General features: G+C 41.4%; 1 protein-coding gene across 2 annotated transcripts; it reads left to right on the top strand.

Moving 5' to 3' along the window:
- Positions 1-2: 2 nt before the first annotated feature.
- Positions 3-27,998, top strand: LOC133438847 (uncharacterized). 2 transcript variants are annotated; one of them, XM_061717425.1, is made up of 7 exons: positions 3-444; positions 6,985-7,236; positions 19,806-19,905; positions 20,049-20,299; positions 23,874-24,082; positions 25,644-25,803; positions 26,469-27,998. In XM_061717425.1, exons 1-7 carry the CDS (start codon positions 192-194, stop codon positions 26,660-26,662), a joined length of 1,419 nt encoding a protein of 472 aa, XP_061573409.1. In that variant the 5' UTR covers positions 3-191; the 3' UTR covers positions 26,663-27,998. The 2 variants fall into 2 exon arrangements, with proteins under 2 accessions (XP_061573409.1, XP_061573408.1); XM_061717424.1 differs by lacking the exons at positions 19,806-19,905; positions 20,049-20,299; positions 23,874-24,082; positions 25,644-25,803; positions 26,469-27,998 and adding exons at positions 7,817-7,977; positions 8,905-9,578; positions 12,081-15,081.

The following is a 27,998-nucleotide window of genomic DNA, read 5'->3' as shown; positions in this document are numbered from 1 at the left end:
AGAAGAAGCACCAGGAAAGCTTTTCGTTAGCTCCAATCCGAGCCCTGATTTCATCTCCAAACCCTCACTTAACCTGACTCCCTCCTGCTGCCACGCAGGATTTGTGACGCCAGAGCCGCGGGAAACCGAACCCACGTGTTTAGGTTTTGGTGTTTCTTATTTACGTCTCCTTTGGAGCACGTGGTGGGAGTATGAGCACCGATCTGCCCGCCGACCTGCTCTCCCATGACGACGCGCTGGCCGTGGAGAGCGCCGTCCGGGCGGCCGTGAGCACCGCGGTCCGCCTGGCCAGCGACGCCTACGGCCGCCGGCTGCAGGAGTACCAGCGGATGGTGGCGGACCGGGACCGGGAGATCCGCAGGCTGGAGACCGAGCTGGAGGAGCTGCGGGCGGAACGGAGGGAGAGGGACCCCCGGGGGGACGGGCTGGTGCCCCGGGCAGGCGGTGAGTAGGTGGTACCAAATAAAGAGGAAAAAACAGTACAAAAAGCACGCTCACTCATTTTCTGTTGAACCTACAGGACTGTCTCAGAAAACTAGAATATTGTGATAAAGTTCTTTTATTTTCTGTAATGCAATTAAAAAAACAAAAATGACATACATTCTGGATTAATTAGAAATCAACTGAAATATTGCAAGCCTTTTATTATTTGAATATTGCTGATCATGGTTTTACAGTTTATGATTAAGATTCCCAGAATATTCTAATTTTTTGAGATAGGATATTTGAGTTTTCTTAAACTGTAAGACATGATCAGCAATATTAAAGGAGCTGTATGTAAGAGCAATAATAAAACGAATCATAAAATGACCCCGATATGTCAACAGACATTTAAAAATCATGTTAATTTCAAATACTTAATGTCACTGACAACAGCACTCAAGCCAGGATATTCCAGTTTAAAAAGAGGAGTTGCAGCCCTCAACTGATGTTTATATTGTCATTTTTTGTTTTGGCCTGAAGCTCCACCCTCCACCTATCTCCCAATCACCAAGTCAGTATTGTTTCTGAAGCTCCACCCTCCACCTATCTCCCAATCACCAAGTCAGTATTGTTTCTGAAGCTCCACCCTCCACCTATCTCCCAATCACCAAGTCAGTATTGTTTCGGCATCCGGGTTGCCAGCTCGGCTCTAATTATCGCAGCCATGGCAGCCTACGTTCCTGCTGCATTCTGCAGCCTACCTGGCAACCTCTGGTCGGGGGGAGGAGGGGGAGGGTTCACGCCGCTCAACAATATTTTGAAAGTGACTGCAGTACCAGTTTTGGCCATTTCTTACAGACGGCTCCTTTAAAATAATAAAAGGCTTGCAATATTTCAGTTAATTTGTAATGAATCCAGAATGTATGAAATTTTTGTAATTGCATTACAGAAAATCACAATATTCTAATTTTCTTAGACAGTCCTGTATTGGCGCTTTTCCACTGGTACCGGTTGTGCCAAAAAGTGATTGCCTGCCAGAATCTGATCTCTTCTGATTTCCACGGTGGCCGAGACCCACCATTGCTGAAAATAAAAGAAACGCTGCAAACAGAATAAAACGCTGCTGCAAATAAAATAAACGCTTACCAAATAAAAGAAACGCTGCAAACAAAAAGAAACGCCGCTGCAAATAAAAGAAACGCTGCAAATAAAATAAATAAACAACGCAAATAAAAAAGCCACAACGGAAATGAATTACCGGGGACTATTTTTGCTGATGCACTGGTGTTGCACATTAAAAATTACACGTAGCGACGTTGAACACTAACCTTTTCACTTATTTTCTCGTTCGTTGTTCTTGTTATTCCTCGCTCTTCTTATTTCTTCCTTTTCACTTACGTTCTCTTCTCACGTAAAAAACACCGGTGCATCAGCAAAAATAGTCCCTGGTAATTCACTACCGTTGTGGCTTTTTTATTTTCGTCGTTTTTTTTTTTTTATTTGCAGCAGCGTTTCTTTTATTTGCAGCTGTGTTTGTTTTTATTTTCAGCGTTTATTTTATGTGCAAAGCGTTTATTTTATTTGCAGCGGCGTTTCTTTTTATTTGCAGCGTTTTTTTAATTTTCCGCAATGGCGGGTCTCGGCCACAGTAGATTTCTGGCCGTGGGAGCGCGCACAGCAGCCCGTTGAACGATAGCGCTAAAACGTCAGATTTTCAGATTATGAAGCTCAAGAATGAGATCAAGTCATATTTAGGCAGAAACAACTTTTCATTAACTCTATTTGGCCTTCAATCAATTTTTTTCAGGTGAAAATGCCCATTTTGTGTTGTAATGGTCCCTTTTAAAAGAGTTAAAAGCAATCCTGTGAGCTCTAGTGTTTATATTATGAAGCTCAAGAATGAGATCAAATCATATTTAGGTAGAAAAAACCTTTCATTAACTGTATTTGGCCTTCAATCAATTTTTGGTAGGTAAAAAGATCCATTTTCAGGGGAGAAATCAGATTCTGGCAGGCAATCACTTTTTGGACAATCACTCAACTTGGCCCAGTTTCCTTTTCACTACAATTCAGCACCTGGAGCAGATACTTTCCTCAGATCTGTTTTTTTTTTTTTTTTTTTTTTATCGGCTGTTCACATCACCTTTTAAAATGAGGCCTATATCAGATTTTAGTGTGAACTGTTTGCGGTTTAGAACTGGCAGAGGAACAATAACAAAGTGTTTTTAAAAAAAAAACACTTTTTCAACTGTGACTATGTTTACATGCAGTCAATAACCCTTTTCTAACCCGAATATTTGGTCATATATACGCCTAACGGGATATCCCCATCAAAAGGAACATGAATTTGTTTTCTGCGCATGTTCTTTTCGCAAGGAATCTTTGTCTTTTGAGTCCAGGATGTGGCATACGAAAATTCTCACGCGTGTTGGTGAACTCCATTATTACTTCCCGTTCCCACCAGTACTGACTGCGCACCTTCATCCAAAGTGTCTGGGCTGCTCTGGTGGAAACGGGTAGCATGGATATGGATGGCACAGCTCCGGCTCCATTTGCCATTTCTTCACGTTCTCGCCTTCCATTAACGAAGAAGGCGACGAGGAATAGTGTTAACTCCCGGTGGTGGGTCAGTACCAGCACCAAAGTGCAAAAGAAGGCGACTTCTACTGGGCTGTTCATTATCCGCCGTGCTGCAGTTATTGTTGTTTTGGATACGGGAAGAAGAAGCAGAAATTACGAAATTGCGTCATGACGCTGGTTTGATCCAGATATCCCAAATGATTAAAATTACCATTTATACAGGGATAACCCTGTTTGCTCACGCATGTAAACAGATTATTCCGAATGTTTCAGTAACTGGAATATTGACCTTAACCCGAATATTGACTGCATGTAAACGTAGTCGGTGACAAATGTTGATGTAAAAGTTGCATTCAAACCCGCCTCGGCTGTTCACACACATTGAAGAAAATCGGACCTGGGTGGATTCAGGACCACATATGGAAGTTGTCCAGATTTGAGAGTTCACACTACTCTTGAAGAGGTTCGGACTGGTTTCTTTTCCATAACAATTCAGCACCTGGAGCAGAAGTAGGAGGGTAGGGGCGAAGCTGCTGTGATATATTTGATTGTGTGATATAAACGAAGAAGACAACAACACTAAAGATGTAGAACCTGGAGGAGATGATATATGTGCTGCTGGGTCTGTGGCTTCTGTTCGATATCAAGTTAAAAAATGAGAGTGAGAGAATTATTATTGAAGTCTTCTACCACGAGCAGTGCTGCCATTGTGATTTGCACAGGTTACGTTGTCCTGCACCGACCTTTTATATGTCCAGACTATGTGGTTAATTATGAAATTGGTGCAGTTCCAGCCGTGTGTCACGCATTTGGTGATTTGGGACTGTCGTATCCTTCACATGGTCGTGGACCTTGAACCTTGATTGTTGACGTCACGTTTCCTCATATTCTGCACTTCACTGCATCCCCAGTGAGTGTCGCCAACGGACAAAAACTCAGAAAAGTGCGTACGCCAACCTTGGTGTGTGCGTGAAAGACCGCTACTTTCTACTTTCAAATCAACTTTCAATCATACGACCGTGAGCGTAGAAAGTGGCGTACGCACGTTTTTTGTGCGCCGCACGTTTTGATCATGAGGCCCCTGGTCGTTTCTTATCGCCCGTCTAGATCCTTTTTTAATTCTCTCCTCAGCCACCAGGTTTATGAACATCTGCACCTCAGAGTTGGATCATGAAACCGACTTCTGCGCTGCCATTGCTGGTCGAATAAAATGAACAATAAGCCGTCAGTCGCTCTTTCGCTGATGTCACATCCTGACTCAGACGTCTGACTCCAACCCCCCGACCAATCCGTGGCCTGTAGTGTGATGATGTCAGATACAGCCGACTCAGCCGCTTATGGCGCTTTTCCACTAGTACCTACTCGGGCCACGTTTACATTTACAAAAACAGATATTTCCCCCAATATGTTTTGAAAAATACCATCATTTACATCAGATCGTTTTCAAAATCTCTTCATTCACGCAAACCCGCATAAATACTAGGGATGTCCCGATCAGGTTTTTTTGCCCCCGAGTCCGAGTCCTTTGATTTTGAGGACTTGCCGATACCGAGTCCCGATCCGATACTTTTATAAAACAATAAAAAATGAAGAAAAGAAAATTATGCAGGATGACCCTTTTATTATATTTTAACATGTGTACTGTAAACTGAGCACATAGGAGGTAGGCAGCTTGAACATTCTTAAGTCAGTATAAAAAAAATTTCTTTTCTTTTTCTTTTTTTTTTTTTTTTTAGCATAGGGGTGCTTCAGCTTCAAAACAAACAGGCGTGCTCTGCGCGCATGCGGTGTATGGCTGCCGCTCCGAGCCCACTACTCCACGTGTGCGTTGATTTATGGTCCCGCGTCACACCAACGCAGAGCCTTCCGCCACGCGGAACCATAATGTCGGCGCCGCAGCTCCGCTTCAGTCCTGGGGCCTCATCTATAAAGCTTGCTTGCGCAGAAAAAGCGCCTGAAAGTTGCGGAAGCCACCATCTACGCAAAGCCTCGGATCTAAAAAGAAAAAACTAACCAATGGCTGCCGCTCCAAGGGTCCAGGGTCTGGCGTAGGGTGCGCGTCGCCGCGAACCCTACGCTGTAGACTCTGCGTCGGTGCGACGCGGAACCATAAATCAACGCACACGTGGATGTCGGCACCAGTGAGTATTTTCACCGGACATTTTGACCGGAGAGATTATAAAATACCGGACAACGGAAACCCTGATATATATATATCCGATTCCTGATCGGCTCATAACGTCCGAGTCCGGATCGAGTCTGCAATCACGTGATCGGCCCCGATTTCCGATCACGTGATCGGATCGGGAAAACTCTAATAAATATGCTATCAAGGGGTGCTCTGAGCAGCCAAACTTACAGGCGGCAGTGTAACGAGAAGCATAAAGTCATGCTAGCCAAATCGGAATCCTTGAAAAAAAACATCAACAAATGACACGAGTAACTGCACTGGCCAAACAAATTGTAAACACAGGTCGTACACATGACGCTGGTGACGTTTCTGTCGCATAATGTGGCGTTCTGAAGCCTAAATGTCCGTTTCCTTCTGTTTACAATCAAACGTGAAGATGGAATCTTTTCAAATCTCTACTTTGGCCGGAGTTTTCAGAAATTATCGTTTTTGGTGACTTTGAGCTTCGCTTTCATGTAAACGAATGGCCAAAACGCATGAAAACACTACCGTTTTTACTACGTGTAAATGGGGCCTCAACCCGCCTCGCCTCAGTTTGGTTCTTTCCCACTAGGGGTCTAATGTGCCGAGTAGATACTTTTTCTATAGGCTGTTCTGCTGACTTTCTAAGCGGTTGAGTCGGGTTGAGTCGGGCTGCATCTGACGTCATCCTAGCACATCCCACCGATTGGTCAGGCGGTTGGCCAATCAGCCTGGTAGGACTGTATGACTTTGAGCACTCTCCTCTGTTTCTCAATGGTGTTTCGTCTCGCCGCTTGAAGTCTTCTCTCCCTCCGTTGTTTTAATTTTATATTGAATATAGGCCACAGAGCAAGCCGCAGATATATCAACTCATCCATGTTCAAATACGTCACAGCAGCTTCGCTCCAAAGAAACAAGGACAAGTTGAATCGAGTCGATACAAGGCAAGGCGTGTCGAGTCGGGCTGAGTAGGTACTTGTGGAATAGTGCCAATAGAACCTCTGCAGAGTAGTTACAGAAAAAGTATCTACTCGGCACGGTTATGGTGCTTTTCCACTAGTACCTACTCAGCCCGACTCGCCTCGCCCCTGTTTTGCGCTTTTCGACTAGGGGTCTAATGTGCCGAGTAGATACTTTTTGTGTAACTACTCTGCTGAGGTTCTAAGCGGCTGATTTGGGCTGTGATGTCATCACACTACAGGCCACCGATTGGTCGGGTAGTTGGGAGTCAGACGTCTGAGTCAGGATGTGACATCAGCGAAAGAGCGACTCGCGGTTTCTTGTTCATTTTATTCGACCAGCAATGGCAGCACAGAAGTCTGCTCCGAGGTCCAACTGAGGTGCAGATGTTCATAAACCTGGTGGCTGAGGAGAGAATTAAAAAGGGATCTAGCCGGGCCATAAAGAACAACCAGATCTACCAGGACCTCTGTCACTTCATAGCTGCTCACGGCTCCCAGCTGACTTTTCAGCAGCGCCGAGACAAACGAACAAAATTAAAAAGCGTTGCCGCTTGCAGCTTCTCTCACTCTCACTTTTTTAACTTGATATCAAACACAAGCCACAGACCCAGCAGCACATCTATCATCTCCTCCAGGTTCTACATCTTTAGTGTTGTCTTCTTTGTTTAGATCCCACAATCAAATACGTCACAGCAGCTTCGCTCCAACCTCCTACTTCTGATCCAGGTGCTGAATTGTTATGGAAAAGAAACCAGGCCGAGTCGAGCCAAGTAGGTACTAGTGTAAAAGCGCCATTAGACCCCTAGTGGGGAAAGAGCTGAGCCAGGCTGGGTAAGTGCTAGTTATCTGACATATCTGTCTTATCAGGTTTAGGTGCAGCGACACCCGCAAAGGTTTCCTCCGAATGCTGTGTCATCGATGAGATTTTCCCCCACCAACATCCCCAGACCGACAGGGATTTGTGGGGGGGCCAGGAACCAGTCTCCGGATACATCCCCTCCATGGTCAAAGAGGAGCCCTGTGACGCCGACACGGTCATCAAGTGGGAGGTTTGTGAGGGGAGTCTGTTGGATCAGATGGAGGGACAACATCAGCGCGGAGATCAACCTCTCAAGAAAGGTAGATAACGAGATGATGTGATGAGACTTCATCCTCCAGATTAAATCTGAACATGCTCAAAACTGTTGCCAAATAATGTCTAGAATAGGAAGTGGTAGAAGTTAACTCCTACACAGGTTCTGCTCTGAGTCTTGCCCGTGAATACCTCTTGACTTAAAGGTCTTCTGCTTTAGGACAATAGAATATTATGGAAATATATTGTATTTTAAGTTTGAACTCCTTTTTTAAGAAAAAAAAGTCAGATTGTCATTTTTAATTTCGTTGACGAAGGCTGATGAAAAATATTCGTCAAACCTTTTTCAGGGACGAAAACTAAATAAAAACTAGATATGATGACGAAGACTATGACGAAATATATCTGACACTTTAGTCGACGAATAAAAACGAGACGAAAATGTTGGGAGGGACAAATGGACAAAAGATCCTATTATAACTACTCTTCTATGGGTCAAGTTGGGAAGAAATCCCATCAGAACAAATCTTATTGTGAGTTGATTTATGTGGAAGTAGCAGACCCATCTTATTAAAAACCGCAGTCCAAGTGTCCAAGTCTCATGAACAACCGAAATGTCGGCGCTAGGTCTAGGACGAAAACGAAGAGTTGACGTCTGGTCGCACTTCACCTACTACAACGAGGACAACAAGACCGTCTGTATACCGTGTGGAGCAAAACTCACCGGGAAGAACACCACCAACCTGAAGAGACATTTACAGACGACTCATCCAGACATACATGTGAAGGTAAGCATACACGCTCATCTGGTAAACCACCGTGTTTCAGCTAAACTTTGAATAAAATAGAAGCTAAAGGAAACCACCTCTGAACTGTATGGATTAGAATAAAATAGAGGGTTTGCATTGACGTCACTTCCCCACTGGACCAGCCCCCTTACTCGCACTGAGTGGCAAAACATCAGCAAAAATGGCAACTAGTGGAGAAGACGGGATAACAGCCGATTATCAGCTTAAATTAAAGGCAGTTGGACTTGACAGTGACCCGTACAGTTACCCCAAGAACCAGTGGTCCAAGGACATTAATATTTGGCCACAAATCCAGTTTCCTGATATTTATATGTACTTAATTTCTATGCCGGGGAAATACACGAAGCAAAGCTTTTAGGCATACAAAAGTCGTGACGCTTGGTCCTACTTCAAGTCAGGATTTGTTGGCGAAAGTAACGAGGACATCGAACTCTATGATTTGACCGTTTAACGTTAGCTACCCAAAAATCCAACATTACCTGATACAAAATGGGAACCGCAAATCCACGTTTTGGTGCTTAGAATCCAGTTGTTTCTGCGAATTGCAGTGATCCATTTGTCTCTCTTAAGCTTATTTTTCGGCAGTCTGTAAAACGATAACTCTGATTTCATCCTAAATCTATGAGTACAGTCGATCGCACAACAGCTCTTTCCCATTTTAGATGTTTTCCAGTTGCTCAAACTGAAAGTCTACACTGCCACTCAGTCTTTCTGCCACTCGTTGGGAGTAACCCGCTGTGAAGTCGCATCTGTGACGTCATGTGCATCCCCTCCATTGAATCAAATGTGTACTACTATAGTGGATGACGTATATGACTGGACAACGAGGTGTGTTTGTGTGCGTGAGTGATTGGGCAAGAAAGAGAAAAATCACTACTTGATTACCCCTTTTATTCACCCCCACAGATACAAAAGACGTCCGATGACAAAGAGGACCATGGACCGAGTGGAAATAAAGCTAGCTCAACCCAGCAGCAGGCCAACTCTTCAGCTTTCCTCACTTCTTTAAAGTACAAAAGTGAATCGAAGGAACAGCAGATCAAGGAGCAGGCCATAGCTAGATGGATTGGGCGGACAGGTTTACCGCTCGCAACAATTGAAGACGAGGACTTTGTGCAGATGATGGAGATAGTAGATGGGAGACTAACTGTTCCAGAGAAAACTAAAATGAGCATTTTGATTGAAGCACAGTACGAACTTGAAAGAGAAAAATTCAAAGAGAGACTGGCTGCTGCCCGAAGAGTCTCCATCGGCCTTGACTTGTGGACGAAAAGAGGACTGCCATCCTCGTTCCTTGCTATAAGTGCAAGCTACTTTTGTGTTGAACAAAGTAAACCGGAACACATATTGTTGGCCCTTGAACAAGTTGCTCACCCACACACTGCACTGTCCATCAAGGCATGTGTGGACCAATGTACGCAGGAGTGGGCCGTACCGAAGGAGAAGATCCTGACGGTGATAACAGACAGTGGGAGTAACATGGTGGCAGCCTTTAAAAACAGCACGGCAGAAGAAAGCAGCTCTGAGGACGACTCCCCTGGGTCCACCATGGAAACCGACTATGAAGTTGATGACCAGCGGTGAGCAGTGTTTAATTTATTCTTTTACATGACAGTCAGTTATCACATGGATGACTTTCCCCCTGCCACTGTGTGTGTTAAATATATGTGTATTAGAGATGCACCGATCAGGATTTTGAGGGCCGATCTCCAAAACCAGTATCTGCCGATCCCGATATCACCGATCACAGCGTGAAATCCATAAATTCGTCAATATTGTCATGTACATGTACACGACACTGACATTGTATTATTAGGTATAAAAATGAGGAGTTGAGAAAGTATAATGAATTGACCGTTTTATTTCAGGCTGAGGCAAAGTGCAATATTTCCCTCTAAGAGACTTTTAGAGACGACTTGGGCCCAATCCCAATACACCCCCTACTTTCTTCCACTAGCCCTCCCTCACTACCACTGCCCCTAAAAAAGAAGGGACAGATTTTAGGGCACTTGAAATCTTCCCAGGGGCCTGTCCCAATACTCCCCCTACCCCTACTTTCAGCACCGCCCCTAAAATCAGGAAGCTGAGAGCCAAAAGCTGTTTTAATTTCAGCTGTAGCGCTGTTAATATGCCACTTTATTCAGTTTTAATATTTTTTCAGGCGTAAAAGTAACCGTTAAGATCCCCAACCTGGGCTCAGTTTATCCAAATAACGCCTGTTAAAAGGAACCCTGGCTATTAAGACATGTAGGTCTTAAAAGATAAATGTTGGTATCAATTATAACAATGTGATATAAAAAACCTTGTTGATGTCTTCGTTTTTATAAAATTTGAAAATAAAAATATAATTTAACATGTAGGTCGCCATTGTTGTTTACATTCTGGGTAGTGACGTCAGACGGTGGCCCCTGCTAGCCCCCGTCCACTGTTTTGACACCCAGAAACAGATGAAAACACACCTAAACAGGTGACGGCGCACCAGAAACACGGATCAAAACACAGCAAAACATTAAGGTGACGGCGCACCGACAAAAAAGTAAAAAAAAAAAAAAAAAAAAAAAAAGTACAGCACCATAAAGCATGAACTATAAAAACACCATAAAACTCAGATAGACTAACAGACCACACGTTTCAACTAGCAGATAGCCGATGCTACAATAAAAACCCCAGCCAGATCTGGCGTCATTAAATTAAATAAAGATGTTCTTGCCTATTTGACGCGAAGTCTGCGCCTCCCGTTTCGTCAAACTCCCGGGCCAGTCCCCTCAGCCTCTGGTCTGTCATCAAACGGTGGACCCAGCCCCGAGGCCGGTTTTAGGGGGGCGAACATGCAAACGTGCATCCTCCCACCGGCGTCTCCATCCCGGCGGCGGCGAGAGCAGATGGCGGAGCGCTGCGGGCTCTAGAGCCACGGCTACGCCGGCTACGCAGGAGCCCACGGCGTAGCCTACGGCGCCGTAGGCTACGGCGTAGCTGTGTCCATCGTTTGATGACAGACCAGAGGCTGAGGGGACTGGCCCGGGACTTTGACGAAACGGGAGACGCAGACTTCGCGTCAAATACGCGTTTCATTTGTACTTCTCACCTAAAAATATTGAAATGAACTGAATTTGAACTAGTTCAAAATGAAAATGGTGAACTATGAACGTGAACTGTTCATTTTTAAACTATGTGAACTGAACTTTGAACTAGTTCATGAGAACTATGAGAACTATGAACTTGCACAACACTGGTTGTAGCTATGCCTGTGAGCAAAAGAAATTTGCTCAGAAAATTTCGAGATTTCTGCCTGCTGGCTCCGGAGCTGATTATGGCTCCGCGTTAAAGCATCCTGGGAATTTTTTCTAGCCCTAAATCTACTAGTGAGCATCCGAAATCCCTCGATCCGTAGAGACAGATTCATAGCCACTACACTCGTTTTCTCCACTACCACTAGGTGAAAAGAGGAATTGGGACACCACTAACCTCGCGGGAACGCGCAAAATTTAGGGGTAGGGCTGAAAACTAGGGGTAGTGGTAGTATTGGGACAGGGCCTTAGACTCTCTTACAAAGAGTGAATGTTGCCTATTAGCTTAAAGGTGCTTTCAGACCTGTGGCCCGTTTGTTTTGTTCTGATTCAGAAGCTGAATCGATACAGTTGTTTCGTTTTTTGTTTGTGGCATTTGTGTTCACAAGGCAACCATCTGTAGCGGTTAAAAGCTGTTAACAAATGCCATGCGCGAACGAACTGATCTCTCATTGGCCAGAAATGAACTCTGAAGGAGTTTCCTCTTCTGTACCCCGGGAAAAACAAAGACAACATAACAGTTCTGAGTGAGTTGTGTCGGTTGCTGTGTCGATTATGTTCTCACTGCAAACGAACCGCTCCAGGTCTCAAATGGAAGCGAGCCGAGACCACCTGTCCTAGGATCTCGGCTCGCTTGTTTTGTGCCGCATCCGAGCACTATTTCTGTGTTCAGATATTCCAAACGAACCGATCTTTAGGGGGAAACGCTCCCTGTTTCGGAACAACTGCTCCAAACGGGACAGGTGTGAAAGCACCCTAAGTTAAGACTTATTTGGTTGTCTTTTCCTCTCTTAGGTACCATCACGTGGACATGGAGATGGACCGGACGCCGTGTGTGGTGCATACCATCCAACTTGTGGTCCACATGTTGCAGAAAGAGACAATTGTCAGAAGAGTCCTGGATAAAGCCAGGTCTGTGGTGAAGCTCCTTCGCAAGTCCTCGGTTGCAACGCAGAGGTTACTGGACCAGTGTGGCGTTGTGAACGACTGTCCCTCACGCTGGTCGAGCACGTTCAACATGGTCACGCGACTCCTCGCAGTCAAAGATGCCGTCTCTCAGATCACACAGGACCTGGGATGGGACGGTTTGCTCACCAGTGAGTGGCAGAAGCTTTCATCGTTGCAGGACCTACTGCTGCCTTTTGCAGAACACACTAAAACCCTCCAGAGTGACACCGCTTCCATGTCCCTGGTGGTTCCCGCCGTCTTCGACCTGCTCAGCCACCTAACGGACTTTGCAGAGAACACTCGGTTCAGAGACCTCGCCGCTCTGGCAGAGAAGATGAGATCAAACCTGAACCAGCGCTTCGCCTGCCTCTTGGATCCAACTGATGAGAAGTTCTCACCACTCGCAGCCGCCGCCTGCTTCGTCAACCCGACCGTCTGTGAAATCCTCGTCAATGTTGACGTGGCGGACGGAAATATACAGGAACTGCTGAAACAGGCCGAGGACTATGTGGTCAGATGCACGTTCCCACACAGACAACAGAAGGACCAGTCTGAAGACGATGCAGAAGAAGAGCCACAAGCGGCACCGTCCTCCAAGCAGCCAGTGTTTAGGTTCCTCTCGAAATGCCGCACCACAAGGCCCAAACAGAAACTGTCCACAACCAGCATCAGGCACCAGATCGTCAAGTACAAGGAGGAACTTTCACATCCCATCACAGAGGAAACGGCAACAGACTTCTGGCTGGAAAAGAGCGACGGTTTTTATCACAGTTTGAAACCTTTTGCGTTAGACTTATTGGCCATGCCAGCTTCTCAAGCGTTTGCAGAGAGGGTGTTCAGCGTCACAGGTGACCTCGCAAGAGGACGGCGCAGCAGAGGAAGGCTCACATTGGAGCGAAGTGCTTTCCTGAAAATGAACAGAAACAAATAGAACTGTTGTATTCACTGCTATTTACAACAGTTCCTGTTAGGGCTGGGCGATTTTGGACAAAAATAAAATCCCGATTTTTTTTTTTTTTATTTTTTTTTTCTGAAAACCAGATTTTCGATTTTTTTTGGTAAAACTACAAAAGACAATGGAATAAATAGTTTCAAATATTTTATCTTTATTTTTAAAGAAAAATAGCAAACAAATTGCCCTATTGGGAATGAAGTGCAATTGAAAGATACTGTAAATCCTCCTTGAGTTTAGTAAAGTGACATTTACAATTTTCTTGACCAAACAAAGATGACTAGACGAGCTCTGTCTGTAATGCAGACAGCTCTCTTCTTCTTTTCCAGCTATATGAAAAAGAGAGAGGAAAATCGATTTTCCGATTTTCCTTTTTTTAACATCGTCTTGATTAATAAATCCGATTTAGATTTAAAATCGATTAATCGCACAGCCCTAGTTCGTGTAGTATATATGCACATGAAAGATCCTCGTTTTCGTTTGTTTGGTGCACCATAAGTAAACCAGTGAACAGAATCAAAGTTAATACAAGCTTTTTTTATATCATGCACAATGCTCTCCGGCCGGAGGTACACCTCTCTCAAACCACAAAGGTAAGAGAGAAATGCACATGGTGGTCATGGATCCAGTAGTATTTATACTAAAAAGGGAGGTGTTCTTTGTACGTAAAACCCATCTACCAAGCATATCAGACCTTCAGCCGTATGTCCATGTTTATTGCTTCCTACTTAAAGGACCTTTTCTAGTAGTTTTCTTGTAATAATGTCAGATGAAGCGTTCCAAACCAAAAAGAATGAGCCCTCTAGCGTATCTCTCCGTTGCCTTGAAAAGGCTGTGTGCTGCAATTCGGTCCCGAATTTCCCGCGCTGTCCTGCGGATGTGACGTCACATGACGCTGCATGTGCGTTCTCCCCGTTCTCCCGTGCCGGCTTCACTGTTGGCTGCAGTACCCCCAACGGCCGTCGTGGCGAAGGGTGGCGCTAGAGAGTCTCATTTCTTAAAAGGAGCCTCATGCTCCTTTAAGACGTCAACCCAGATAACGGATGAGACCCATCAGTGTTAAAACATCTGTTTCTCTTCATTGTCTTCACCTAACGAAGAGTAAATATCCAAACTATTTTAACAGCCTAGTCATAAAACGGGAGTTGATCCTGCAAATACAGAAAAACCACCAGTGTAGAATCTTATAGAAAAACTCTTAAACAATTTCATAAAATCCTAACACACAGCTTGAAAGTTACTGATCTAGCTAATGCTGTTGCTAATGCTAATGGGGATCCTGAATAAAACAAACTGATCTGGTACCGTATTTGTTTAGTTTTTTGTTTAATATGATGAGACCAGAGAGATTAATTTTTTTGTTACATGCATTAATGGCATTACAGCTTGGCATCACTTGTCTTGAGCCCATTGATACTTCTTTTAATTATTAACAGAGGAATATTTCATTTTGTGTGCAATGATATTACAACCAATGCATATGTTTTTTTTTTGTTTTGTTTTTTTTACATATTTGAGTTTTGTTTTTCTTTTCAAATGTCAAATTCAGAGTAACAGATAAAGAAGATGATGCTTACCGAGTTTTGTGGGGGGGGGCTTTGTGATATTTACCGGTATTTTTAATGCTGAGAGCCATTTTCTTTATTTTTATTTTTTTTTATTTTTATTTTATTATTTACTTGAACATTAAGGAGTATTTCTTACATACATCTTTTATTTTACATTTGAATTACACTAATCGGTTCTGTCCAGATCTTGTTGATTTTGCACAGGGTAGCAAGGCATTCTAAGGCAGTTATTTAACTTCTCTTGAGGTACTTGAACATTAATAGTATGGAAACGATTGTATGTCTTTTGAGGAAAAGCCATGGTGATGTTTGACATTCAGAATAAAATAAAATACACGTTTCATATTACAACTGTTAAATCTGTGTCTGTATTGCATATTCAAATCTTAATACCATTCCATAACGGATTGATGGATATTTCCAATGACCGGAAATTCTGGAGAAACATTTAGTCGACTAAAATCTGCTAATATTTGGTCTACTAAGACTAGACTAAAACTAGATTAAGACTAAAACTCGTATATTTAGTCGACTAAAACTAGAGTAAGACTAAAAGATTTCATATGACTAAAACTAAATGGTGTGTTATTCAAAAGACTAAATCAGAATTTGCTGTCAAAATTAACACTGGTTATAATTACCTTTTTAAGGAAACATCACAGGTACATGTTGACATTTTCCACTCGGTGACCATTCAGAAGATGTGAACACGTTTTTGTTTTCCTTTTTAAAGCAGTGCGAACGATTTTAAAAAGCAACTGTCAGGAGAATTTGTCCTCCCAGGTTTAGTTTTCGGTCAAACAAATACACTGCAAGCTTCTGCAGTTTATTTCCACCTGGAGTTGCACTGATGTTTCTCCAACATCTCATATAGATGATGGGGGAGTCGGCACCGCTGCCGTCTTCTCCAGCACATCCCAAGGTTTCTCTGTGGGGTTCAGGTCTGGACTCTTACCCCTTTTCCACCAAACTGGTTCTGGGCCAGTGCTGAGTTGGGTACATCTGAAACAAATGATTATAACAATATATTTGAGAGAAAAAGCATGTTATTTCGCCTCTTTCAATTCATCATGTTGAAGTTTGCATCATAACTTCTCCTCAGCTGCCGGTTAACCTGCCGATCTTCCACCAACTTTTCTCCAGATTGTCGCTACGTTTCTCTATTTTCTGTTATCTCTTCTCTTATTTTCTTCTTTTCTTTCTTACCGCTATTTTTAATTTTTCTTCTTCGTGACTGGGGTTCGCTTTGGCCTGGGGAGTTAAATTCAGCATTTGCTTTAAACATATCTGGCGCCATCTAGTGTTGTAACTGGGTATAATGTCTAGACCCCGAACGTAAGACGACCCCCACTTTTTCAGTCTTATTTCAATGCAAAAAACACTGTCTTATATTCGGCCAATACGGTCTGTCCGTGCCGTCAGGGAAAAACAGATCTGTTGATGGAGTAACTGGGTCATTCAGCGGTGGTCGAACCTGGACCTGTCAAACGGCAGCAAGCCCAGGTCATAGCCCCCCCCCCCCCCCCCACAGGCTCGTACACTGGACATGATGGGAGCATCACTCTGGAACTCTGGGTAAATCTGGACCACGTGACCTTCTTTCTTTCTGCTCTCAAACTGAAGCCTTTTTTTCTGATTATCCTCACTGATGAATGGTTTTCTTAAAGCTACATGGCGGTTTAGTCCCTCGAGTTCCTTCATCATCCATGTGGAAATGTTCTTAATTTCACTATTAAACATAGCTGCGAGTTCTGCAGTTTTTTTTTTTTTTTTTTTTTTTTGTGATCATGTTTTTATTTATATTTTTTTTTTTATTATAAACGGTGGCATCCAAAATGATGTCAAACAAACATTATTCACATATTTTCACCCCCTTCCAAACCCACCACACGGACATAAGCTTTTGAGGAAAATAATTAATAAGGAAAACAGAAAAAAAAAGATAATACAACAATAAAAAACAAACAAAAATGTTTTGCCTCTGTTTTATTTTGTCCTTTTTTTGTTGTCCGTTTTTGTTTTTTTTATAATTTGATTTCGCCAAACGTTTAAGTGATCGCCAATCCCGATCATTCAAGGTTGAAGGTGACGGCTCTTCACTACCCTTCCAGTTTTTATTGGTGTGTCGGACAGCTCTTAACCCAGTTTGGGGAGTTTTAGCATCTCCGAGGATGTTTTCTTTGATTGATGCCAACAACTTGACCTTCTGAAACAGATTAACATACTTTCCACGACCGCAGGATGTGTCCACCGACGTGGTTGTTTTAAGAAATGAGAAGCCACTCTGATATAATCGTCCAATGGGAGTAAATGGGATGCATAATAATCTCAGTTATCAAGAGATTTACTCGGTTATATCCAGGTGGTGGATTAACGCTGGTTTGTGCCGTGGCAGAGCGGTTAACTGGTCGATCTGTCGGGGTCGGCCGGCGTGTTTGGATCACCGTCCTGCTGCATGACCCAGTTTCCTCCAGCTGTCGGACAGATGGTCTCATATCTGAGTCCAGGATATTCTGGTAAACAGAGCAGGTCTGCATGATTTTAGGGAAACACGTCATGAAACTTGCGCTTATATAAAAAAATATGCAAGAATATGGCGGTCATGTCTTTCTGCTTTGAGACCCCAGATGGTGAAAAGCCTGTTTAGAAGCTGAAAATGTTTTTATTTTTTTATTTACAGCAACATGGCTTTATTAAAAAAGTGTGAAATGGCCTTTTCTTTCCACGCCTTCTTCCTCTTCACTGGATTTCTGGTGCTTGAGACATTCACTTGGACGTTTGGGGCCCATCTTCTGGATCCTTGCTTTGACGCTCACTCGTCCTCTCACGGTGGACTCTGGGTCAAATCCTCTTTGCATCGCGAGGAGTTTCCTTATTTTGACATCTGCTTTAGTCTCTTCCTGTGGCCAGACTGGCAGACCAGCAGCGCACCAGATTACTGTGTTGATGGCCTGGACTTTGTTCTTCCCATAGAACAACTTTGGGGCATTCTCTTGTTTTTACGGTAAAGATGTTGTCGTCATAGTTGGGATGAATTTTCCACATGTCATATGCCAAGTATCAGTGGTCTGCAGAGTCCTGGCGCACTTGGCACATGCAGTCACAGTCTCAACATCTCTGGGCCTCAGAATCGCTCAAGCGGTCCACTGGTCCTGATGCTCCAAACAGCCGGTCTGTTGGGTGGAAGACCCGTCACCACCAGAGGAGAACTAGTTACAGGGACAGTTGTTAACCTGTTGAGAGAGTCAGCAAATCCTGCTCGGTTGAGGCGAGCAGATGCTTCCCAACTCTTGAGACACGATGTACCTTAATGGTGCTTAATCACTTAAAAGAAAAAAGCAATTGTGGATTTCAGAGTGCTTTAATGACTAATGCATCCTTGCATGTCAACTGGTTCAGAAATGGTTCAAATGTTCAGAAATGGGCAGGTGTGTGTGTGGGTGTGGGGGGATATATACATAGATATAGAGCAGATGCAGTTAATAGAGACAGTATAGTGTAAATAAGTATATTTATATGGGCATGTGTGTACAAATATATAGAAATAGTCAACTATATGTATGTATGTGTGTTAGTATAATTACAGTACTGTATATAATAATACTGTTATTTAGCAGTGTATGAGTATTTATAAATACGGGTTAAATGATTAGTGAATGGGGGTAGGATTAAATAAGTTTACACTTCTTCCTACTCCTTTTTGCACATGTAAATTAAGATATCAAGTGTTAAAGTATGAAATTCTTTGTTTTGTTGTTTTGTTTTCTTCTCTTGAATTGTTGTTTTTTACATGTACAAAATAAATCAAATCAAAAAATCAACTAAAGGTTATGATGGGTCTTCAGTGATGATAATAAAATATAATTCAGACAACCAAACATTAGTTAATTACTACCTTACTAAATAGTTTTTACTGTTGTTAAAGTTGTGTTTCCTCGTGTTGAATATTCATCCAATATAACCAGCTTATAAAAACCTAACTTTAATTTTACTTTAAAATGCATGTAAAAAACCATGATTTCAAACGGCAGCATTTTACTGCCGATACGCTGCTGCACGCTTTGGATCATTTAGACAATCGTTGGCCCTAAAAAAACAGATAAGTCCAAAATAGAAAATTGATTAATCTTAACTTTGATATATGTTCAGGTCCTTTAGGTTTATTCATTTATTCTTCAGTCAAAAATATGTTAAAAAGACTTCTATTTTTGTCAGTTTTTACAGGTGTGTGTGTGTGTGTGTGTGTGTGTGTGTGTGTGTGTGTGTGTGTGTGTGTGTGTGTGTGTGTGTGTGTGTGTGTGTGTGTGTGTGTGTGTGTGTGTGTGTGTGTGTGTGTGTGTGTGTGTGTGTGTGTGTGTGTGTGTGTGTGTGTGTGTGTGTGTGTGTGTGTGTGTGTGTGTGTGTGTGTGTGTGTGTGTGTGTGGGAATGTATGTTAAGTTTAAGTATTACTATGTATGGTTTAATGCGTGTAGAAATATCTGAGTAAGAATTCTTCTGATGATTAATATTGTACATGGGTGAATATAAATTCACATAATAAATAATGTATGTTTTTATGTACAGATGAATAGAGGGACTCTATATACTCTATCTTAACATATAACTGTACCTGACAATAATCACTCAGGTATCTGCTAATTCATACTCAGGGATACAATATATATTTATACTGTGTAAAACTCCTACTATTAATTGGCGTAACTTCTAAATGCGTCTAATATCTAATAAAGAGGATCCATCTGAAAATGGGGAAGAATTAATGAGTTTTTACTTCCTTTTCAAACATGTCCAGACTATTGCTGCTACAAAATAAGTCTCTCTTGCATTCATTGTTTAAGTTTGTTCAAGCATGTATGTTTCTTACACTACTATCATGGTTGAAGTAAAGACTTTTGAATTGAATTGAACATCAAAAATGGGTACTAGAGTTTCTACAGTGCAGCTAAGGACATGAGTGTATCACATTGTCTGTTTTTATTACGAGACAGAACCCCCCCCTTCACCACCATTTCTGTTTTCAATTCTTCAATATCTTGACTCTTATCTTGCAGACGCTGAATGTGCAGTGAAGAATGCAAATCCTCATCTGAGCAAGTTACTGGCTCCGTTGCACGAAGATGAAACTGCAGCTCATCTGAGAAGGAAAGGGGGGTAAAGACTTTAAATACCAAAACTGAAACTGTTAAAATATGTAAAACTAAATGACAAAACTGAAACTCCCAAACCCAGATTGATTCATACAGTTTTACCAAACCATCTGTCTGATTATCTTCTGGGGTTTTTGTTTCCTCCAGAGGAAGAAACGGATCCTACCCGCCTGAGAGTGAGGAGGAGGAGGGGGATGAAGGTGTTGTGAAGGAACCTTTTATCGACCATCTACCACTAAAAATAACTCGCACGAAAGACACTCTTGGCTCTGTGAGCTCTCCAGAACCTCTGAAGCTGAGCTCGCACGGCTCCGTACCAAACATCAACGTACCAGACCCCCTGACGTGTCAGCAGCAGGCGCTCATCAGCATGGCAGCGTCACAACCCACATGTGACCGTAAGACATCTTCACCATGCACCTTTATACATTTATGTTTACTTGCATCCATCACAGGATTTATATTTGGTGGTAAAAGTGTGGAATGTTGAAAACAAATGTCACATTTATTTATATAGCCCTTTTAAAACCTCCAATGTGCAATGTTTAAAGGTTGAAAAGAATAGGAAGTAGATAAATGCACAACAAGACAAACAAAGCAAGATGTGTAAATGAGAAGTAAGTACATCAAAAGCTTGACTCAAAGTGGAAGCCGGTGATTTAAAAGTTGCAGCAGTTTGTCACAGGTCTTATTTGCATATTTAAGCCTCTGCGGAGCCGACCCATTTAAAACCAGAACGACCAAGAGATAAAATCTTTAACTGTGTTCTAAAGTGGACAGGATGTGGACGGTGGAGAGATGCTGGGCTGGTACACTCACGTTTTCTTGACCCAGTGATTTGCCAGTTTGCACTTTCTGGATCTGATGAATGTACTAAATCTTTACACAAATAGTTATAATAAAGATCCAACTGTGTCCTGCTTCTGCCTCGAGACCTTTTCCCAGTTGCACCATGTCCAAAGCACCTCCCTAAAGGAGTCACCGCCACCTCAGGTGCTGCTCTGGATGTGGAGGAGCAGCAGCGACTAAATGACCCCAACAGCACCACATCATCTGCAAAAAACATGAGTGAAATCCTCAGCTCCTCCTCGTAATGCAGACCAAACTCTTTCTGCTTTAATAGAAATGACCAGAGATCTCCTAGGGTCAGGACCCTAGCGAGGACAAAGAACTGGTCCGACAACTCTTTCGAATTCATTAAAAGATAAATGTAGCTCGGCTTGACTCTCTTCACTTGAAGAAGGTGTTTCAGAACTGATCTGTTTATCAATTTTAAATGTTTTGTCGGTGATCACTTCCAATTTTTCAACAAACTAATGAGTAAACAACCCCAAAAGGCTCAAGACTGGCAGCACAGCTGCAGTGAATTGGAGCCTCTAGATCGGGAGTCAGCAACCCGCGGCTCCAGAGCCACATGCGGCTCTTTAGCGCCGCCCTAGTGGCTCCTGGAGCTTTTTCAAAAATGTTTGACCCTTTTTTCCTTTTTTTCTTGTTTTTTTTTCTTTTTTTTCTTCTTTTTTTTTCCCATTTTTCTTCTTTTTTTCTCTTTTTCTTCTTTTTTCCCTTTTTTCCTTTTTTCTGTTTTCTTCTTTTTTTCCTTTTTTCTTTTTTCTTTTTTCCTTTCCTTTTTAATCTCGACCTTTCGACTTTTTTCTCGAAATTATGACTTTTTTCTCGACTTTTTTCACAAAATTTCTACTTTTTTCTCGACATTGACTTTTTTTCTCAACATTTTGACTTTTTTCTCGACATTTCGACTTTTTTCTCGAAGTCCATAATGAAAAAAAAAAAATCTTCCCCCAGTTATAACTAATATAGATACATGCAGCATGTGTTGTCTTCATTCTAAGGCTTAGACAAGACTTTTCATTTTTTGTGGCTCCAGACATATTTGTTTTTTGTGTTTTTGGTCCAATACGGCTCTTTCAACATTTTGGGTTGCCGACCCCTGCTCTAGATTTTACAAGGAAATACTTTTGGATATCATGTGCAAAAGAGTAAAATATCACGTTTTGTTTTCTTTTCTTAAGAATTAACCCCAAATGAAGCATGAACAAGGAAAGCAGAGATGGGCCCAACATGGAACCTTGAGGTCTCCATGATATAAAAGGTCCACAGAGGAAAATAAAAACTCCTGTCAGTTAAATATGACCTTGAAGCCCAGCCAAGGCCGCACAATGAATACCCAGACACTGTTGAAGACCATAGACCGTATAACTACTGGACAAACTCTCCACGACATCAGCTTGTGGGTTTGTCGGCGTTTTGGTATCAAAGGAACAATGTAGATGTAAAATAAGGGACCAAAATGACATGAATCCAATTAGTTTTGCTCACATTTCACCAACGCTCTTAACCATCTAATAACACACCTCCTGGATGCTTCTGTTTGAGGCCGAACACGTTTCATTTGTTTTTCTTCAGTCTCTTGTGTTGATAATTGGAAAGTTTGTCTCTGTGAAAAATCTTCTTCAGCTCAGTCAGGGTAGGATGTGGCCAGTGCTTTTGTGAAAATGACTTTTATATTCTCCCTAAACACAATGACTCCTGGTGTCGTCCTCCTAAAATATGTCCGGGGCGTCAGAGAAGGAAAAAAGAAAAGTGAAGATGGAAAAAAACAACTTTCAGTGAACACAGACAGTCAGCTGGCTTTTTTTTCTCGTTTTTTTTTTGTGTTTTTGTGACACACAACAACAAAATAAATGTCATAGGAAGCTGCTTGTTGCACCGTTTACAGTTAAATCACTTTTGAGCTCTCAGTTAAACCATATTAAAATCCTTTAGTTGATATAACTGCATGACTGCGCCCCCTGCTGACATAATCTGTTTCCTGCACCGTCTCCTTACTAAAAACATCAAATATCGGCTCATGTGATCTCTTTATGCTCTTCCAGCTGGTGCGTCCTGCCTTCAAGACCAAATTATATTATTCCTGAGTAGATGTGGTGTTTTTATTTAAATCAATGTGTCTTTAATATTGATGTGTATCAGTGGCGTCAATTCAGTCAAAGCTAAGGTATGGCAAGGTTACGAGTCACATTAACTAGAGTATCAATCAACACGTCCAGCAAATACTCATCACAAAAGTTTGCTATGGAGCTGATCTGTGTGGTTAAGAAAATTGGAACTTTTTCAAATGCAGTCTCACTCACTGCAAAAACTCAAAATCTTACCAGGAATATTTGTCTTATTTCTAGTTAAAATGTCTCATTTTTAGTCATTTTTAGTCTCATTACACTTAAAAAAAGAGTAATCGCCAGAAAAATAACTTATTTGACCATTTTCACCTGTTTCAAGTAAATTTTGAATTGAAATAAGTAGAAAAATCTGCCAGTGGGACAAGATTTATCTTTTCATTACAAGCAAAAAAAATGTTCTACTTATTTTAAGTGAAAATCTACTTGAAACAGGTGAAATGTTGTTGTTTTTTGAGTTTTTGAGTCTTGTCTTAAATGTAATGAGATTTTTTTGACTAAACATTAGACATTTTAACTAGAAATAAGACAAATATTTTTGTTAAGACTTTGAGTTTTTGCAGTGTAATAACTAGTGAAATCGATCATGTTGTTCTGATTTGCATTTGTAGTTATTTTATATGTATTAAATAATAGAATAATAAATACAAATAGACAGAGTAATTCCATAAATGTATTTAAAAAACAAACATTTACATTTTCCCTTCAAGCGAAGATGTGGCGGCTGCCATACCTTGTCATACCCAATTGACGCCCCTGATGTGTATGTGTATATATCAGAGTAATGACGGAGATGGGGGAGATCTGCTGCCACCTAGTGGTCACTGCTGGTGTTGCCTCTTCCTCATCAGCCTGCAGATCAAGCAGAAACTAAACCAGCAGCTGGGAGGATGAAAACCTCAACCTCGTTCACATCACTCAGAAATCATTCTGGTTTCTAAAATACTTAACTTTAACACTTTTTTTTTTGCTTGTTTGTTTTGTTTTTTTGTTTCAGCGATACTACTGGAAGTCCTGGTCTCACTTGAGACCATCAAACAACAAAACACCACGGTTCTTAAAATACTCCAGTCAGGAAACTCGTCGGCGGTGCTGCACAGCGAGCCGCCGGACGTGGGGGCTCTTCCTCTCCCCCTGCAGTCGGTGCAGGACCTGAGGACCCTGGAGAACAGGCTCTCCTCCGAACCCGAGCTCAAGAAGAAGATGGTAAAACAAGCTGTGATGCACAAACTAGTTAATTACCGGGACATATACAGGGGATATTTTTTGAAAGAGAGGGCGGCTACAACCTCAGGGGTCAGTTTAATTTTAAAGTTCTGAACAGACGCACAACACTGAAGAGCTTCTGTATTATATATATATATATATATATATATATATATATATATATTAATATTATACTGTATATGTCGACCTGCGGAGTGAAACTGTGGAACAACCTGAGCATGGAGCTAAAACAAAGTCAAAACATCACAATTTAAAAAAAGATACAAAGAAACTTTTTTTTTCAAAATACAGATGTGAATAAACATGTAGATATGTACATTTATTAATATATGTAGATATATAGATTTATATTATGGATATAGATATGTTATATGTAGGTATGTATATAGATATATTGAGTTATGTTATACGTACAGTATTTATATATCTATATCTTAATATATATTGATTTATAGTTATAGGTAGATATCTCTATATAGATGTATAGTTATTTTTATGTATATAATGGGGTAAATATATGAACCAGTGTATATATAGCATATATACTCTTGTATATTTATTCAAGTATATTGTTATACCATTGCTGTCTATTGTTCTCTATTATATTGTAGTATTATAGTAAGGTAATGATAATGTAATACAGTACATTATAATTACTTCTAATATTACATACATATATAGTAGCACAACTAAATGCTAGGCGTTTGTTTTGTTTTCTTATGTTTGCTTAAATTTGTTTTGTTTTTGACTATATATATATATATATATATATATATGTATATGTGTATATATGAGTATTATAACACATATTATATTGAATAGTTAGTAAAGTAGGGATGTTTGCTTATGTGTGTTTTATAATTAAGCTTATTGAAACTCTGGTTATATTAATGTATGTAAGATTCAGGGATAGGACTCGATACTTCAATCCTACTCCGTTTCAAACATGTTGGTGGATCCAAACAAACACACACACATATATATATATATATATATATATATATATTTTTTAACATGCATGTTCGAAATGAAAATTCATCAAATAAAATCCCAGGTGCAGAGACGCTCCTTCACCGTACCATGTGCAGGATTACACCGTCTGTTAGTTACTCTGCAGGGATCTTTTTCGTTTATTTCCAATTGCCTGAAATCCAGACCACGAGGCGTTTTTAACCTTGAAAATGTTCCTGCTGCCACATCTCAGTAAAACCAACAGGAATAACCCCCACGAGTCCGTATAGGCGCTCCATCAGAAGTCATTCACTCCACTCGCCAGTAATCTCACGTTTAACTGTTTAAAGAGCTGACTGGTTCAGCTTTCTTGCTTCCTCAGCTCCAACATGTAAAGCGAAATGACGGTTGTCATGTTTACTCATCATAACCGGTGTGTTTTTAGAAAAATAACAGCCAAAAGTGGTAAGGCAGCATAGTATTCGGATATTTGAACCAGCAAAGAAAAGTCTTTCAAAAGATTCAATGTTTTGTTATTTTGTAAAGACAGTTGACCAAATCAAACGTCTCCACTGGCTCCTCTGTGCAGATCTCGTACCTCGGCCTGTCGGGGGGGATGACCACCAAAGAGAGCGTCTGGAGGATCATGGCCAAGCTTTTCACCAACACTTTGGCCAAAAACGTGAACTGGAGGGGGAGGAACAACAAGCAGAAGATCGAGAGCCTCACCATCAAGAAGGTGGTCCTCAGTGAGTACAGTCAGAGACGTTCAATAAACGAGACAGCCCACTACGGTTCGGTTTCCTGTATCTGTGTCACGTGACTGCCACGCCCCTTTAGGAGACCGGAAGTAGGTCCTGAGTCTATTGAGTCCTATGGGAAAAGTGAACGTGAGCACAGATTATTACCAATTCCTTCGCCCCATAGTAACCTAAGTAAATATGGGACCCATCTGTCAAAAGCCACAAACCTTCTGAACATTCTGACACCAAAATGGCAATTTTCAGACCGACAGATTAGGAGAAAATGAACTTTGTTTGAGACCTGTCTCTGTCTGAGCAACACACTCTCGCGAGATTTGGCTCTCATCGTTTTCCCATCGGATAAAATTAAGTTTAAAACTAAAATAAAACTTGCTTCTTTGCTTAATAATACTGTTATTGTTATTATTTAAGTCTTTTTGGAAGAAAGTTGTACTGTATCTAGTGTTTTATGTTCCAAAACGATGTGGGGAGAGGGGCGGCCACGCCCACTTAGGAGACAGGAAGTGTATACCATTTCATACCATTGGCAGTAACGGTAATGCGCTATCTTCTGTATAGAGGATCTTTGGTACAGTACGCCACGCCGCCGGCTGTCGCCATCTGATCACGCAAACCTTTCCTGAACTCGCTTCCTTCCTCCGCTGCCACAGACGCCGTGAGACAGAACTCCTTCTGCAAGAACGCCGTGGACGAGGAGATCGAGCGCTACATGAAGCGCTGGCTGCAGCTGGCCGGAGACAGAGACGGAGGCCGGAAGAGGAGGCAGGAGAAGGGCAAGGAGGCCATGGGAGACATGATGAGGAACTACTGCGTGGGCGAGATGTTTGCCGCCGTCATGGAGTAGGTTCAAACCAGAGGAGAGTATTTCCACCGTAGCGACGGCATTGTGGGTCAGAATCGGTACGATGAGCATCCACGGGGCTGAACTCGACTTCGTATCTGATGGACCTGTTTTCCGAGGTTTTGGACGGCGGCCCGGTGGCGTCTCCGGCTCTTCTTTGAATTTAAACAGTATTTCAACAGTAGCTATTACCGTAGTCATATCTATTTTTACTTTAGAAACAGTTCTCATTGTCTGTAACCAGCTTCGTTAAAACATTTACGCTGTACGCTGAGTATTGTTCACGTCTGTTTGAATACGTTTATACGGAAGCGTATTGCATTCACTTGTGAAAAAAATCTGCTCTGTTTTTCTGAATTAACGAGATAATTATCTCAGAATTCTGAGAAAAGTTTTAATGAAAAAAAATAATTCTGCTCTGTTTTTCTAAGATAAATATCTCAGAAACTCACTTGAGATAAAAGTTAATTATCTCAGAATTACGAGAAAAGTTTTAATGAAAAAAAAAAAATCGCTTTCTGTCTGAACATCTCAGAATTCTGAGATAATTATCTCAGAAAAAACAGAGCAGATTTTTTTTTCTCAAGTGAATGCAATACGGAAGTCTGTTTGAATACATTTATACAGAATTTGATTTTATTTCCGGCACTGTTAGTTGAGGAATAAAACTGCATCGTAGGAACGAGGTCACATGGTCCAGCAGCTCGGACCGGCCCAGTAGATAACATGTTCTTAATAATAATAATAACAGTAAAGGGTCCAGTAGAGCAGAACTATTGCATATACGTATATAAGGAACAGAACTTGTACTTTAATAGTTAGGATGGGTAATGATGAACAGTAACACTTAAAATACTGATGTTTGATCCTGTATACAAATACAAACAGAAGTATAAACATATTTATTCTATATCTTTGTTGCAATTTGAATAACTGATTAGTCTTAAAGTATTAATTAAACACTAAAGCTGAGATTAGAGGCCTTACTCTGTTTTAATATGCAACTGGTAAAGGTAGGGTAAGTGATTTTTAGCCTACAACACTTTTTTGCACATTTATTGAAATCATGCACGTGCTTTAACTGGGTTCATGCTCGTGAAGCAGGATCGGCAGAGTTCATGATGGGATGTTTGATGGGATCTAATGGTTTGTTTTAAATATCAACAGACTTTACTCTGCCGTTTACTTCTGTTTCAGATTTCCAATCAACTGTTTTTATAGCCAAAATTATTGATTGTTTAGTCGATAAGTCGAATCTTTAACTTAAAACGTATTTATTTGCATCTTAAACACAAAATTACAAAAGACAAAAAAAAACTTGGTATTTTTTATTGATAAA

This window comes from Cololabis saira, chromosome 3, assembly GCF_033807715.1.
Source record: "Cololabis saira isolate AMF1-May2022 chromosome 3, fColSai1.1, whole genome shotgun sequence".
NCBI lineage: Eukaryota > Metazoa > Chordata > Actinopteri > Beloniformes > Belonidae > Cololabis > Cololabis saira.
Note: the sequence above shows the minus strand (reverse complement) of the source record. Positions and strands in the feature narration are given on the sequence as shown.

Bases quoted from the DNA above. Each gene is read 5' to 3' on its own strand.
- LOC133438847 (XM_061717424.1), top strand. From the start codon at position 192: ATGAGCACCGATCTGCCCGCCGACCTGCTCTCCCATGACGACGCGCTG. The intron at 445-6,984 runs GTGAGTAGGTGG...CTGTCTTATCAG, and splicing joins GCTGGTGCCCCGGGCAGGCG to GTTTAGGTGCAGCGACACCC. The intron at 7,978-8,904 runs GTAAGCATACAC...TCACCCCCACAG, and splicing joins ATCCAGACATACATGTGAAG to ATACAAAAGACGTCCGATGA.